We start from the raw sequence: 13,318 nt of genomic DNA on the forward strand, positions 1-13,318 counted from the left end.
GATAAACAGAGCTACCTTCTTGAGGTACTGTAAAGATTAGCAATAATGCATGTAAACCATAAAACACAGTGTCTGGCTTACAGTAAGTACTCAATAAATGCAAACCCTTGCTTCATTTAATCTTCTGTCCCCAAAATTGCTGTTCCTTTATAGGTAATGCCTTTTCACTTTTAATATTTTATTTTTGTCCTCTGTGCTCTAGATGTTTTACATTATATGCCAAGTCCTTGCTCAAATCTCACCTCTTTAATGAGGCCGTCCTAGTTAATATTGACTCTCCTGTTTAATACTGTAATCTGCCCTACCCAACCCAGCATTCCTAACCCTCCTACCGTGTTCTACTTTTTTTTCTTCTCATAGCACTTAACAATCTAGAGAATTTACTAATATATTATGTTTATTGTTTACTATCTGTCTTCCCCACCTGTATGGAAGATCCTTGCCTGTTTTATACAATTAGATATTCCAAGTGCCTAAATGGTACCTGGCACATAGTAGGTGCTCTATTAATATTTGTTGAGGAACTAAATGGAAAAAGAATAGGTGAGGATTTTTTTTTCCTGCTCAGGACTGGATGTGCTTCTTCAGTCTGGGGACTTGTTTTTTCTCACCTCTTTAAAGTTCTCAACCATTATCTGTTAAAATGCAGGTCTGCCCCATCCACTCCATTTTATCCTCCTGGAACTCCTGTTAGAATATGTTGACCCCATCATTCTATCCTCAGTGTCTCCTAAGTTCTTTCTTTGACAATGATTTAGCTCTCTGTTTCATTTGAAGGAAATTTCGTCAGCTCTATCATTGTCTGTCTCTCTCTTTTTTTATCGGGGTATAGTTGTTTTACAATGTTGTGTTAGTTTCTACTGTACAGCGAAGTGGAGTTCCCTGTACTGTGCAGCAGGTTCTTATCAGTTATCTCTTTTATATATATTAGTGTATATATGTCAATCCCAATCTCCCAATTCATCCCACCCCCCACCCCTATCACTGTCTCTTTTTAGCTGTATCTAGTCTACTCTTCAACCATTAACTGAATTTTTATTGCAATGACAATATTTTTTGTGTGCCTAGAATTTCTATTTCTTCCTCCCTATTCCTTCCTGCTTCTTCCTTTCCATTCTTTCCTGTACTTGTTTCATGGTTTCTAATCTTCCCTTTATCTCCTTGGATATTTTAAATATTCCCAGATTAAGATTTCTTTCAGGCTTTTCTGTTATCCCCAGTCCTTGGAGTGTGAACCCTTCCATTTGTTTAATCAGCTGGATTTCTTGCTACGGTTCATTCCTTGGTGCGGTCTGTAATTTTGGATGGTGAGCTCACCCTTCACAGTGGTTGTCTGGCATTTGCCCTTGCTGGGGTCTTAAGAGTTAGCAACTGAAAAGGCTCCAGAAAGGCACCACTGAATGGCCTGTCTTTGGAGGTGAGGATGAGGGTGGCAGAGTGCAGGTGTTAAGGAAGGTGCCCTGAGTTCACTTCCCCACTGTGAAACTATTTGCGTAACTGTGCGCAAATTACTCTTGGAGTCTTAATTCTCTTAATTATAAAATAAAGATAATAATTCCTATTTCCTAGAGATGTTGTGAGGAATTAGTACAATAGTCAAGTTAAGGAACTTAGCACAATGTTTAGTATGTATGAAGTGCTTAATATATGCTAAAAAATATTTTAAATACTTGTCAATATCTTCTCCTTGCTTTGTGGTATAAGGGAAGAAACATAATGCTTGTGAAAATAGCTTCTGAATATGTATATGAAACAGAGAGACAGCCGTTACATTTGGACACTGGTCAGATCTATCCCCTTTATTTGTTACACATATTAGCTGAAAATGGGGGAAAAACAATTCCAGAAGAACATGCTCACTTGGCTTTCAGCCACCACAGAGGAGCACTGATGAGAGGTGGAAGGAAATTTCAGACATGATGCTTTTTAAAAAATAAGGCCTAATTAGAGACTGGGATCATTTGCCAACTATTTTGGATCATTCAAATAGAGCAGGAGGAAGAGTTCTTCTTCTGAGAAAAAAATGACCCAGATAAATTTCTTTGGTTTTATTCAAATAGAAAATATATTAATATCTTGGCTGTGTTGTCCTTGGTCATCAGTCTCTTTCAAAGGTTAGAAAGAGAAAAGTAGAGCCCTGAACCTGTAACCAATGCTTAGTAAATAGTGTGGGCTTATTACAGGGAAGGGCTAGAGACACAGGCAAATTCTTGGCCAAGAGAACCTCATGTAACTTCACTTCTATCTCATGTAACTTTTGACCACAAATCTTTCCTCAATTAATTGCCACGTTGAATCTGTGGATAAGGGAGGGTTAAAGGGCCAAAGTTAATGTATAAAAGCTGTATGATTTATCATGGAATAGATTATTTTAGTTCTCTGTAAACATTTCACAGAATGATTTGTAATTCTAATTTTCATGAAACATTTATAAAGACTAAAATTAGAAACATTTAAATAGAGAAATATTTTTAGATTCTAAGTACCTGATCTTCATCATCAGATCCTGTATCAGTGATCTCTCCAGTGTCCAACAGCATCGAAGGATCAAGGTCACTTGAACCTAAGATTAGGAAAACAAAGATTACCTGATGGAGGCCATCCGTGTACATTTCTGAGGCAAACAAACGCCCACCAAGTTTCCATATTGTCTTATTTACAAATATTTCCAGACTCTTCCCATCTGCCAGGCACTGTTTGGCCTGCAGATGGAAAATGCAGATGTAACAGAGGAGGACCCTATGGGGCCTTCCCAGGACAAACCCCCTCCCCCATATCCTCTGCTTTAGCTCCTCTCTGAAGTACCTAGATAACAGTATCTGATGCACATTTCCTGCATTGTTTTACAGAGGTTAAAACCACCACCAAATGGAAGAAATTAACTACATGACGATCATGAACACCTAGCTCCCAGATCTACTAGTGCCTAAGGATTGAGAATGTTAACCCCTGTGACACCGCCCAGTTACCTCACCATCAACCAATCAGAGAGCTGTGCACGAGCTGATCACATACCCTGGGACACCTCTCCCTCACCTGGCTTTTAAAAATACTTTGTTGAAACCCACAGAGAATTTGGGCTTTTTGAGCACTAGCTCTTCTGAACTCCTTGTTGGTCACCCTGCAATAAATGCTGCACTTTCCTTCACCACAACCCGGTGTCAGTAGACTGGTTTTACTGCATGTGGGGGAGTAGACCCAAGTACGGTTTGGTAACACAGATACCTAGACACTGTCTGTGCCCTTAAGAAGACAATGATCTTGTGGAGGAGATGAATTTATCAACAGCAAGGTTCAGAAACCAAAAAGAAAGACTAATTCTGATTAGTAGTGGAGGAGATGATGGGGGTGGGATTCTTCACAAGGAAATAGTTTGTGAGTCTAAACTGTGAGGGTGAATACGGGTGGTCCAGGAGGAGAAGTGGTTTAAGGGTGTGCCATGGTGGCTGAGGAAGAAGGAACACCAGGAGCAAAGTACAGAGTGAGAGTAGAGCAAGGGGTTTCCAGGAAAAGAAGGGCTGAGTTTGCTCACTCCATGAGAACCTGAGAAGTTTTTCCTCTAGCCTTTGGGTCACCTTAGTCCCCGAAGGTGAGAAAAATCAGGTTAACTTAATGTATTAATATAGAGTTTTTTCCCCCTAGGTGTTACAGGTTACACTGAATTACCTTCCCATTAATCCCCAAGGCTCACACTTAAACCAGTAATTTTCTTAATGGGACTCCTGAAGCACAATTGATTCATCGTCCTCATCTAATGACTCTTTCTTGCTGGGAAATATATATTACCTAACTAGCCAGAAAGACAGAATTCAGTGCTGTCCATAAAAAGCCAGGCACCCTGTGAAGAAACCAACCACTCCATGCTTCATTGTAAACTTGCCCTTGCCAAATAACTCTTGTTCAGAATACGCAATGAGTAATGTTTAATGAAGATGAATCTTCAAAAAAATGTCAAGCATCTCACACACTTCTCAGATATGGACCTCTCCCAGAGATGCTGCTTCCATACTTTCTTCCAGAAAAAGAATCAAGGTGTGTCCCTAAACAGTCTTTCGTCATTTCTACTCTTCTCATCATTACCCCTGCTGTTCACCAAATTGACTAAGTACTAACCCATTATCAAATCGACTAAGTACTAAGCAGTAACACCATTGTTTATTGTGTTTGTAATTAAAAAAAAATTTTTTTTTAAGTACAGTAAAGGCTTTCAAAATGGAGATGCTTGACCCATCAAACCATTTTGGAAAAGTAACTAACTGTAGAGCTACCATGTATAGTTGCATAAATGTGTACTGCACAATTCTTGGTGATGCCCTTGGCAACACCAGTGTTAATGAGGTGCTTGTAGAATGGAGTTAGGAGGACTATTAATAAAGTGAGACTAGAGGGGTGATATGGAAACATTTTTAATTTTATATATAATTTTTTAAGTAGAAGGATTATATACTTGTAATTTTTCTGTCTCTGTTTTAAGTATTTTTCAGATAAATACTTTTATTTATAAGGTGTACCTTATAAATAAAAGGTGTACCTTAGGGCCAAACTACCTGATGTCTCAGAACCCAGTTGGAAGACCATTTAGCCCTTATGTGTTGGGAGACAGTAAAGATGTCAGAAGTAAAACGTACATTTTCCCATTTTAAGATCATGGACATTTTAGAATTTAATATTTCATAGAATCCTACCCTGTCACTTTAGAAAAGAGGAAAATGAGCTGTGGAGAAGTTATATATCTTGGCCAAGGTCATGCAGAAAGTGACTGAGATCAAAGACAGAAGTCACTGCTCCCATTTCTAACATAGCCTGCTGACTCCAAGTTGTAAGCAGGCAAAATCCAAATGGCTTTATAAACACGATCTTTCATTACAGTGCTCTATAGGGGAGGACCTTGGAGGAGTGTGCTATCTCTTCTACATTCTGAGAAAATAGGAACAGTGAATGGCCGATGATTAAGTGGGTCACTGGGTGGCTGCGGAAAGGGGAGAATAGAAAGTGGAATAAAGAGGTGTCACTCCAGCCTGTGACAGTCAAGGTGGCTGCTATTGACAGCACCGTTAAAGGCAATGCCAATTTTAACTAGCTTTTGCTACTTCCGCAATACGGATATTATTCACCATTGACTAGTGGTGATAGATACTCACATGATACCCTCCCCTTAGAATTTAGAGTGATTCATGTGCAGCGAGCAACGTGATCTGAACACAAAGGCTCATTAAACATATAGCTGTTTCAGTTCCTGTGTCCTACTTATTTAATTAGAAACTGTTGGTCGTTTTAATAAAGTACAATGTGAAGGACTCTTAGACAACCCAGTTAACAGAGATATTACACATTAATATTTGAAAATGGAAAAAGATTATTAGAAAACTATCTTCAGCGATGGTAGAATGAAGAGGTCTTTGTTTAAAAAGCAACTTCTGCTTATAAGGAAGAAGAGATTGGCTTTCCTAATAAAATGTTTTGAACAGAAATTTTATTGTATCATCAAGGGGTGGAATTTCTTGACGTGCTGTTGCTCTTGGCAACAGTACTAATAGATCATACAAGGCATAGCTCAGATGATGATTGAATAGCTTTCATTTTCTTTTAGTATTGGTTGCTTGGTTTGCTGAAAATGGGACCTTTAATAACAGTCTAAGGCTTGACATACAAAATAGGGAGGTAAATATAACCATATGTACACATTTTTGCCATCTTTCATTGGATAATTTAACACATAAAACAACTGCAATGATCTTGTTACTCAAAGAAGACAGCAAAATTAGGACCTTTTGCAAAAGTGATAGTATGGCTTTCGTTTCCCCCTATTTTGAATTTCTTGATTTCTTTTCTGATTTAAAAGTATCCTTCCCATAGATAACAGAGAAAGGTATGAGCTGAAATAGAACCCCACAGGGGGCACTCAGTGTCACTAGTTTTAGACATTGAATGGTCTTCGGAAATATTTTCAGGTTGTTTCCTTAAATTTAAGTGGGACGATGACAAATTGGCTTCAGAGGTACAGGAAGGCTAACCATACTGCCTTCTGGGACACTGGTAAAGGCTTGTTTCCTCCTCGTGGATCTTCGATCTGAAGTTTGAGGAAGGCCCTCCTCCCACTTGGAGTACCAGATAGAGGGAGACTCCTGCAAGGCGGGGTTTCCTGCACGGTGAAGGGCGTCTGCAGATAAAGCTCCTCTCACATTTCTCCTGCCCCGTCTGAGGAAAGCGCTCTCTCCCTTCTCCTGTCTCTTCTGCTAAACTGTCAGCAGCTTTAGGTGGGGTTGTATTTCTTCTCTGAATCTAAGAACAAAACTTAGAAATTCTATGCATTTGATACATATATGCTGAATGACTGAAAAATGGATAAAAGGACAGTTACGTTTCACTTTTGTGGATCTCAATCTTTTTTTTTTAGCATATTTATTGGAGTATAATTGCTTTACAGTGGTGTGGATCTCAATCTTAATCATTCGCTCCATTCGCTCTTTGAACATTAAATCCCTCCTAAGCGCCTTAGGCATTAGGCACGGAGAATCCAGCTCTAATTCCAACAGGCTTGGAAGTGTTAGTAGCAGTTTGTGTTAGAATTCCTTTGAAGAAGGGCATTGTATTTCTTTGGAAAAAAAATATCCTGGCAATATTTGAGACTAGAAGGAAGCTCCTCGAGGGAACTGGGTGTTGGGGGACTGTTCTGGGTGAGAAGAGAAGGGGGGATTTTTTTTTTTTTTAGTTACTCCATGACAGCGGTGGGGGAAGGGAGGAAGAGAGGGAGAAGAGGGTAGAAGTCAACCTAGGAAAATGGGGACAGGCTGTGCTGCATAAGATGTGGTCTCTCCCTGCGACCCCTCAAATCCTCAGCAAAGATACTAACCTATACTTAACCTTTTTAATGGGACAGCCGCATGCTTTATACACATAAGCCGTTTACTCTTCACAACTGTCCTATGAGGTAGCGCTAATATTCTTTCCTTATAGATGGGGACACTGAAGCCCAGAGACACTGAGTGATGTAGGCAGATGACTCTGCTAGAAGTACTACTGGAGGGCTCCATGGAGGAGGAAACACCACAGACAGGGTGCAGAGGTTCATGGACTGGCATTCTCTGGCCTGGAGGCAAGGAAATGCACACTCTGCTCTGGAGCCGAAGGAAATTTGGTGTGGCTGTAAGTTGATGGGCCCAGGTGAGTAGCCCAGCTGAGGTGGCCAGCTAGAAGAGAAAGGGCTAATGTGGCATCTCACATAAGATTCATACCGGGTTTTAAACCAACGCTCACGTATACTCTGTCCTCATGAAGTCCTGCACTCTTGTAAAGGAAATAGATTTTAAACAAACAATCCTATACCTAATTATATAATCACAGTTGCGATGAATGCCCTGAAGGTAAAGGGCAGAGCGCTACACAGGGATGTAGTCTGGGATGGGGTCTGAGAACGTTTCCTTGAGGAAATCACATTTAAACTGAGATACAAAGCAGGACCCTGCCAGATGAAGGACCGGATGAAGGAGTGAGAGAGTAGAGGGATGCAAATGGAGATAGGTGGTTCCAAGTACTTTGTGCAAATGGCCAGAGGTGGGAAGGTACCTGAGGCATTCAGGTGCTGGAGGAAGCTGGTGTGAGGGAGGGGAGAGGTGACGCTCTGACGGGGACATGACCACTGCAGGAAAGCCAAGGATATTTTTGTCACGGTCAGACCCCTGGTGCTCAGCCTGCAGGAAAGTCATGGAAGGTTTTGCTTTGTTTTGGTTTTTGTCAGGGCGCTGCATTCTGGGAGGATCCCCATGGCAGCAACAGGATTCCTAACAGACAGACGGGCCGGGCCGAGCCAGGAATGACAAAGGCTTCGATGAGTTCCCTAGGGATAGTGAAGGAGGCCCGGACTCCCAAGGTGTCTCTGAGGAACGACGATCCATGATCGGTGTGAGGTGTGAGGTGTGAGGGCAGGGACACTTTTGCCTGGCTCTCTTAAAAGAGAAAAACTGCGTGATCTCCCATGCATGTGGAACCTAAAAAAGTCAAATGCATAGAGGCAGAGAGTAGAATGGTGGTTGCCACAGACACGCAGGTGGGGGAAGTGGGGAGATTTTGACCAAAGGGTACAAAGTTGCAGTTACGTAGGAAGAATATGCCTAGAGATCCAATGCACAGCAAGGCGATGACAGTTCATAATATGTATTGAATACTGGAAAATTGCTAAGAGAATATGTTTCAGATGCTCATTCATCAAACACAGAAGAATGGTAACTATATGAAGATGAAGTATGTTAATTAGTTGGACCGTAGTAATCATTTCACAAATCAAATCATCGTATAGTATATCTTAAACATATACGATTTTTATGTAAAAAATTTAAAGGAATTGAAAGCTATTCATGTGGAGGTGATATGGGAGCAGTGGGGCAGCTGAGATACTGTAGAGAGAGGATTCAGGAGAAGGGAAGAGCCACGGGAGAAAACCTGGGGGCTGCTGTGTCACAGAGCAGAGGCCACGGACATGACTTGTTTAATAGACTGAGTTTAATTGACCAACATTTACAAGCTGGGAGATTTCACCTGCTGGTGCAGGCTCACCAGGGCTGTTACAGATAGAACAAGTTTACTTTAAGGCTGGAGCAGAACCCAGTTTTCAGGAGTCTTGGAAGTGGAAGGGATCTAGGGGGAGTTGAGGCTGTGAGCACAGACCCCTCTGTTCATAAGCTCGGAGTTGTAGAGAGGAAGGAGTGGTCTCCTGGAAGCCTCTGCTATGGGCCAGGCACTGTGCACTCTACCAAGGGGACATGAAGAGGACAAAGACACAGTTTACTGAATTGCACACAAGCCAGCCCAGCTACATCACTATAGGACGAGGCTACTTTGGAGCAACGCTACTTGAGAGCCATAAAGTGCTGGGAGTTCTAAAGAAGGGGCCGCTTAAATCTCCTCTGCTCCACTGTTTGGAAACTGAGGGTATCTAGCTGACAGATATTTGTTATTAGAGGTCTAAATGAATGTTCTAAATGAAACATTCAAATAAAAGCACAGGTGTCAGCAGTTTTCAGAGCAGTGGTACTTCTGTTTACATGATCTTACATGTTTCTCAACAACACTCCCTCTTGCCCTGCAATAGGCCATCTTTCAGTAAATATCACTGGAAAATGAGGCAGGCGAGTTTACGTCAGCTGTCTGTGCTCTGCGGGTCTGTCCAGAAAGACTACTGCCTTTTAAAAAACTCTGTCTTTCTTCGAACCTACTTGCAGTGAGCTTCAAATACGGCTTCAAACTTTTAGGTGTCTAGCCTTTTTCTTTACAGCCCGGAACTTTTGGTCTTTATTCACTGAGGCCATAACTGAGAAGAAAGGTGAGGACTGAGAAAGATTTGAGAGTCATCCACGTAGAATTGATGGTTGAAACCAGGACGGACAAGGAGCTGACCCAGAGAAAGAGTAAAAGAGAGTGAGAGAAGGGTCAAGGACAGAAATGTGAGTACCGCCTACTTAAAGGGGTATGATTACCCTGCACGATTGTCCAACATCAAACTTCTAGACATAGGAAGACAAGGGGCAGAGCCACAACAGGGGCTGTGGGTTGGGATGGGAGCAGCTATCACACCAAAGAGGAGGCTTTTCCCAGGTGGCACAGGAGAGACAGGTATGAGTTAGGGAGTTCTGGAGAAACTGTAACTTTTATTGTTGCACAAATTGTGAGTTAGATCATTTTAAAATTATAGTAACAGAGGTCCTTTGCTACATTGTGACTGCCTGCTAATTTGCACTTTCAATGACTGGAAGAAAGGCAGTAACTGTTAAGAGCCAGATGTATGGCTCTTTTCTATGTCGTTTTGTGCCTTTATTTTATTTTTTTGCGGTACGCAGGCCTCTGACCGTTGTGGCCCCTCCCACAGCGGAGCACAGGCTCCGGACGCGCAGGCTCAGCGGCCATGGCCCACGGGCCCAGCCGCTCCACGGCATGTGGGATCTTCCCGGACCGGGGCACGAACCCGCGTCCCCCGCATCGCAGGCGGACTCCCAACCACTGGCCACCAGGGAAGCCCAGTGCCCTGGCCACCAGGGAAGCCCAGTGCCTTTACTTTTAAACCAGAAGTTGTAAAGACCTGAGGACAACATCATGCTTACGACCTTATGGCAGTTTGTTGAGCTCCAACCTTACTACAAAGCCCTAGACGCTCGGCAGGGGATCAGGGTATACTGCAGCCCAAAGGACACAGTGACTTACCTGCTGCAGCCTCTTTGTTTGGAAATAACTTGCTGTCAACTGCCATGCTGATGTCATAGAACACCTCATCCTCGTCTCGGTCAGCATCAAACTGGGAGAAATCAGGACAGACAAGTTGGGAACGTGAGGATACATAAATTAATTCATTCCAAAATATAATGAACATGCATCACACAACTGTATCTCTAATGAAGCAGGACAACAGGAACTGAGTCTTTAATCAGATATTTAGAGGGTTTTTCAAGCCCGGACCTCATATCAAACAGAGAGGGGTGTTAGGGAGTAAGTGTACAGTCACTAACGGTTAAGAAAATTGTGTAGAATTTTCTTAATTTCTAAAACAAGCTTTGGAAAAACCCATAACTTGTGCTTTTCTGGCTCCTTAGTTTTGTTTTGAAATCTTCCCTGCCGCCGCCTCCTTCATGAAAAAATATTTCTAAACAACATGGGGATAGATTTTCTAATTTATTGTTAAGAAAAGAAAAAAGAGACCCCTCAAACCAAATTTTAGCTACTATACAAATACTATAGATGCTATTCTATAGGTATAGTCTACAGACACTATAGGTTTAGATGTAACAAAAATTATGGATTCAAATATTTTACCATTCTCTAAAATTTACATAATTTTAAATATTAAAAATATGGTTACATTTATAAATCCCCTATTTCCCAAGTTGTTCAGTGGTTTTTAAATATTTATTTATTTGGCTGTGCTGGGTCTTAGTGTAGCACGTGGGATCTTCACTGCTGCGTGCGGGGTCTTTAGTTGCAGCATGTGAGATCTAGTTCCCTGACCAGGGATTGAACTAGGGCCCCCTGCACTGGGATTGTGGAGTCTTAGCCACTGGACCACCAGGGAAGTCCCTCAGTGGTTTTTAGAAATACACTTTTGTCTCTTTGTTTTTTTAAAATAGGCTTACTGAGTTATAACTGATATACAATAAACTGCATATATTTAAAGTGTACAAAATGGTAAGCTTTGACATCTGTATACACCTGTGAAACCATCGTAAAAATCAAAATAGTGAACATCTCCATCACCTCCCCCCAAAGTCTCCTGGTGCCCCTTGGGAATCCCTTCCTCCTGCCCCACCCCCCCATCAGGTAATCATTGATATGTTTTCTGTGACTAGAGATTACTTTGCATCTTCTAGAATTTCATGTAAAAGGAATTGTACAACATGAAATATTTTTGTCTGGATTCTTTCACTCTCCACAATCATTTTGAGATTTATCAAGTTTATTCCTTTTCATTGCTGAGCAGTATTCCATTGTATGGATATACTATTAATTCCATCCTGGGTATGTTTCATCTTGGACATTGTAGTTTTTATCCATAGATATTTGATTTGAGTCTTTAAAAATATCTATGTCTCTATTTAAGGTTTTAAACACATGAAATACAATTATAACTTCTAATATCCTTTTCTGCTAATTCCTACAACTGAGTTGGTTTTCATTGATTTCCCCCATTATTATGGGGGCATATTTTCCTGTTTCTTTGCATGCCTGGTAGTTTTTTACTGGATGCCGGGCATTGACAATTTGACCATGTTGGATGGTAGGTGTTTTTGTATTTCTATATTCTTGAGTTCATTCTGGAATGCAGTTTAGTTACTTGGAAACAACTTGATCCTTTCAGGTCTTGTGTTTAAGATTTGTTGGACTGGACCAGAGCAGTGTTTAGTTTAGGGTTAATTATTCCGCCTTGTTGAGGCAAGACACTTTGAAATACTCTACCCATTTCCTTGTGAATTAAGGGATTTTCCAGTCTGGCTGTGGAAACAGGCACTCTTCTCAGGCTGGTGTGAGCCCCAGCTACTCTTCCTGCTGATCCTTTTGGGTGGTTTTTCCCTCAGCCTTGGGCAGTTTGCTCATATGCATGCCCTGATTAGTACTCTGCTGGATGCTGGAGGGGAACCCTCTGCAGATCTCCAGAGTTCTCTCTCTGTGCATCTCTGGTACTCTGTCCTCTGCAATCCAGCCACCTTGGGTCTCTTGCACTCTCAGCTCCGTTTCCTCAACTCTTGGAGTCTACCATCTCGACAAGGCTTCCTTCTCCCTGCACTGTAGCTGGAAAGTCTCCAGTAATAAGCTGGGGACAATCACAGAGCCCATCATATTTGTTTCCTTTCTCTCAGGGAATCACCTCATTGTCTGATGTCCAGTGTCTTAAAATTGTTTTTTTTTTTTAAATATATATTTTCTGTTTATTTATTTTTATTTGTTTCATGGGAGGGAAAATACAGTCTCTTTTATTCCATCTTGGGTTTTTGTTTTGTTTTGCTTTGTTTTGTTTTTCGGTACGCGGGCCTCTCACTGTTGTGGCCTCTCCTGTTGCGGAGCACAGGCTCCGGACGCGCAGGCTCAGCGGCCATGGCTCACGGGCCAAGCCGCTCCGCGGCATGTGGGATCTTCCCAGACCGGGGCATGAACCCGTGTCCCCTACATCGGCAGGCAGACTCTCAACCACTGCGTCACCAGGGAAGCCCCCATCTTGGTTCTTAACCTTAATTATTATCTTGAAGATATTTGAAAAGATTTAAGTGATTTATTCCTTTATATTTTCCTACTGAAGTGCTTCATTATTTTTAGTGAGAGGAATTTAGAAGCCCAAATTAGAAAGTTATTACCTAATCTCCCCTTACACAGTTAAAGCTCATCGTATGGTGCTTTAAAGTACTTTCACTATGTCACATCAGCCCACGGGAAAGGTGAGGCAGATTGTCTTGTTTCTATTTTACAGGTGAGGAAATACCTACTCAGATATTATGACTTTCTCAAGTCAAACAGCTGACAAGCAGGAGAAGTAGGACTTGCACTTAGGATGACTGACACTTTCCATCCTATCAGGCTACATGTGATCATCATAGTCAGACAAATATAGCCCTGCTGCTCAAATGAGTGTTAACAGCCCTTCTGTCTAAACGCAAGGGTGAGAAAAGCAGATGGTGGTTAGGGCAGATACGAGGGGACCACCAAGGCAAGATTAGTGCCACCTTAATGCACTGCTTCCCACACCCATAGACCATGGCTGGTTTTTTTCTTTCAAAATGTCTGTCAGCTATCATCAGTAACGGGTAAGTTCTACTAAGAGGGGGTTTGTTTTTATATTTTTCTT

General features: G+C 41.7%; 1 protein-coding gene and 1 long non-coding RNA gene across 4 annotated transcripts in view; one reads left to right on the top strand and one right to left on the bottom strand.

The window, feature by feature from the left end:
• LOC132516115 (uncharacterized) overlaps positions 1 to 2,883 on the top strand; it is a 108,660-nt gene extending 105,777 nt beyond the window's left edge. The window contains exon 3 of the long non-coding RNA XR_009539259.1: positions 2,850 to 2,883. This is a non-coding gene — a long non-coding RNA (uncharacterized LOC132516115). The remainder of the gene's footprint in view (positions 1 to 2,849) is intronic.
• Positions 1 to 13,318, bottom strand: part of AK5 (adenylate kinase 5) — a 239,594-nt gene that overhangs the window by 112,165 nt on the left and 114,111 nt on the right. For all 3 annotated transcript variants that reach the window (XM_060142523.1, XM_060142522.1, XM_060142521.1), the window contains 2 exons: positions 10,195 to 10,285; positions 2,487 to 2,563 (listed from right to left, as the gene is read on the bottom strand). In XM_060142523.1, the coding sequence (XP_059998506.1) occupies positions 2,487 to 2,563; positions 10,195 to 10,285 (168 nt within the window). The remainder of the gene's footprint in view (positions 1 to 2,486; positions 2,564 to 10,194; positions 10,286 to 13,318) is intronic.

This window comes from Lagenorhynchus albirostris, chromosome 2, assembly GCF_949774975.1.
Source record: "Lagenorhynchus albirostris chromosome 2, mLagAlb1.1, whole genome shotgun sequence".
In the NCBI taxonomy this organism is placed as follows: Eukaryota; Metazoa; Chordata; class Mammalia; order Artiodactyla; family Delphinidae; genus Lagenorhynchus; species Lagenorhynchus albirostris.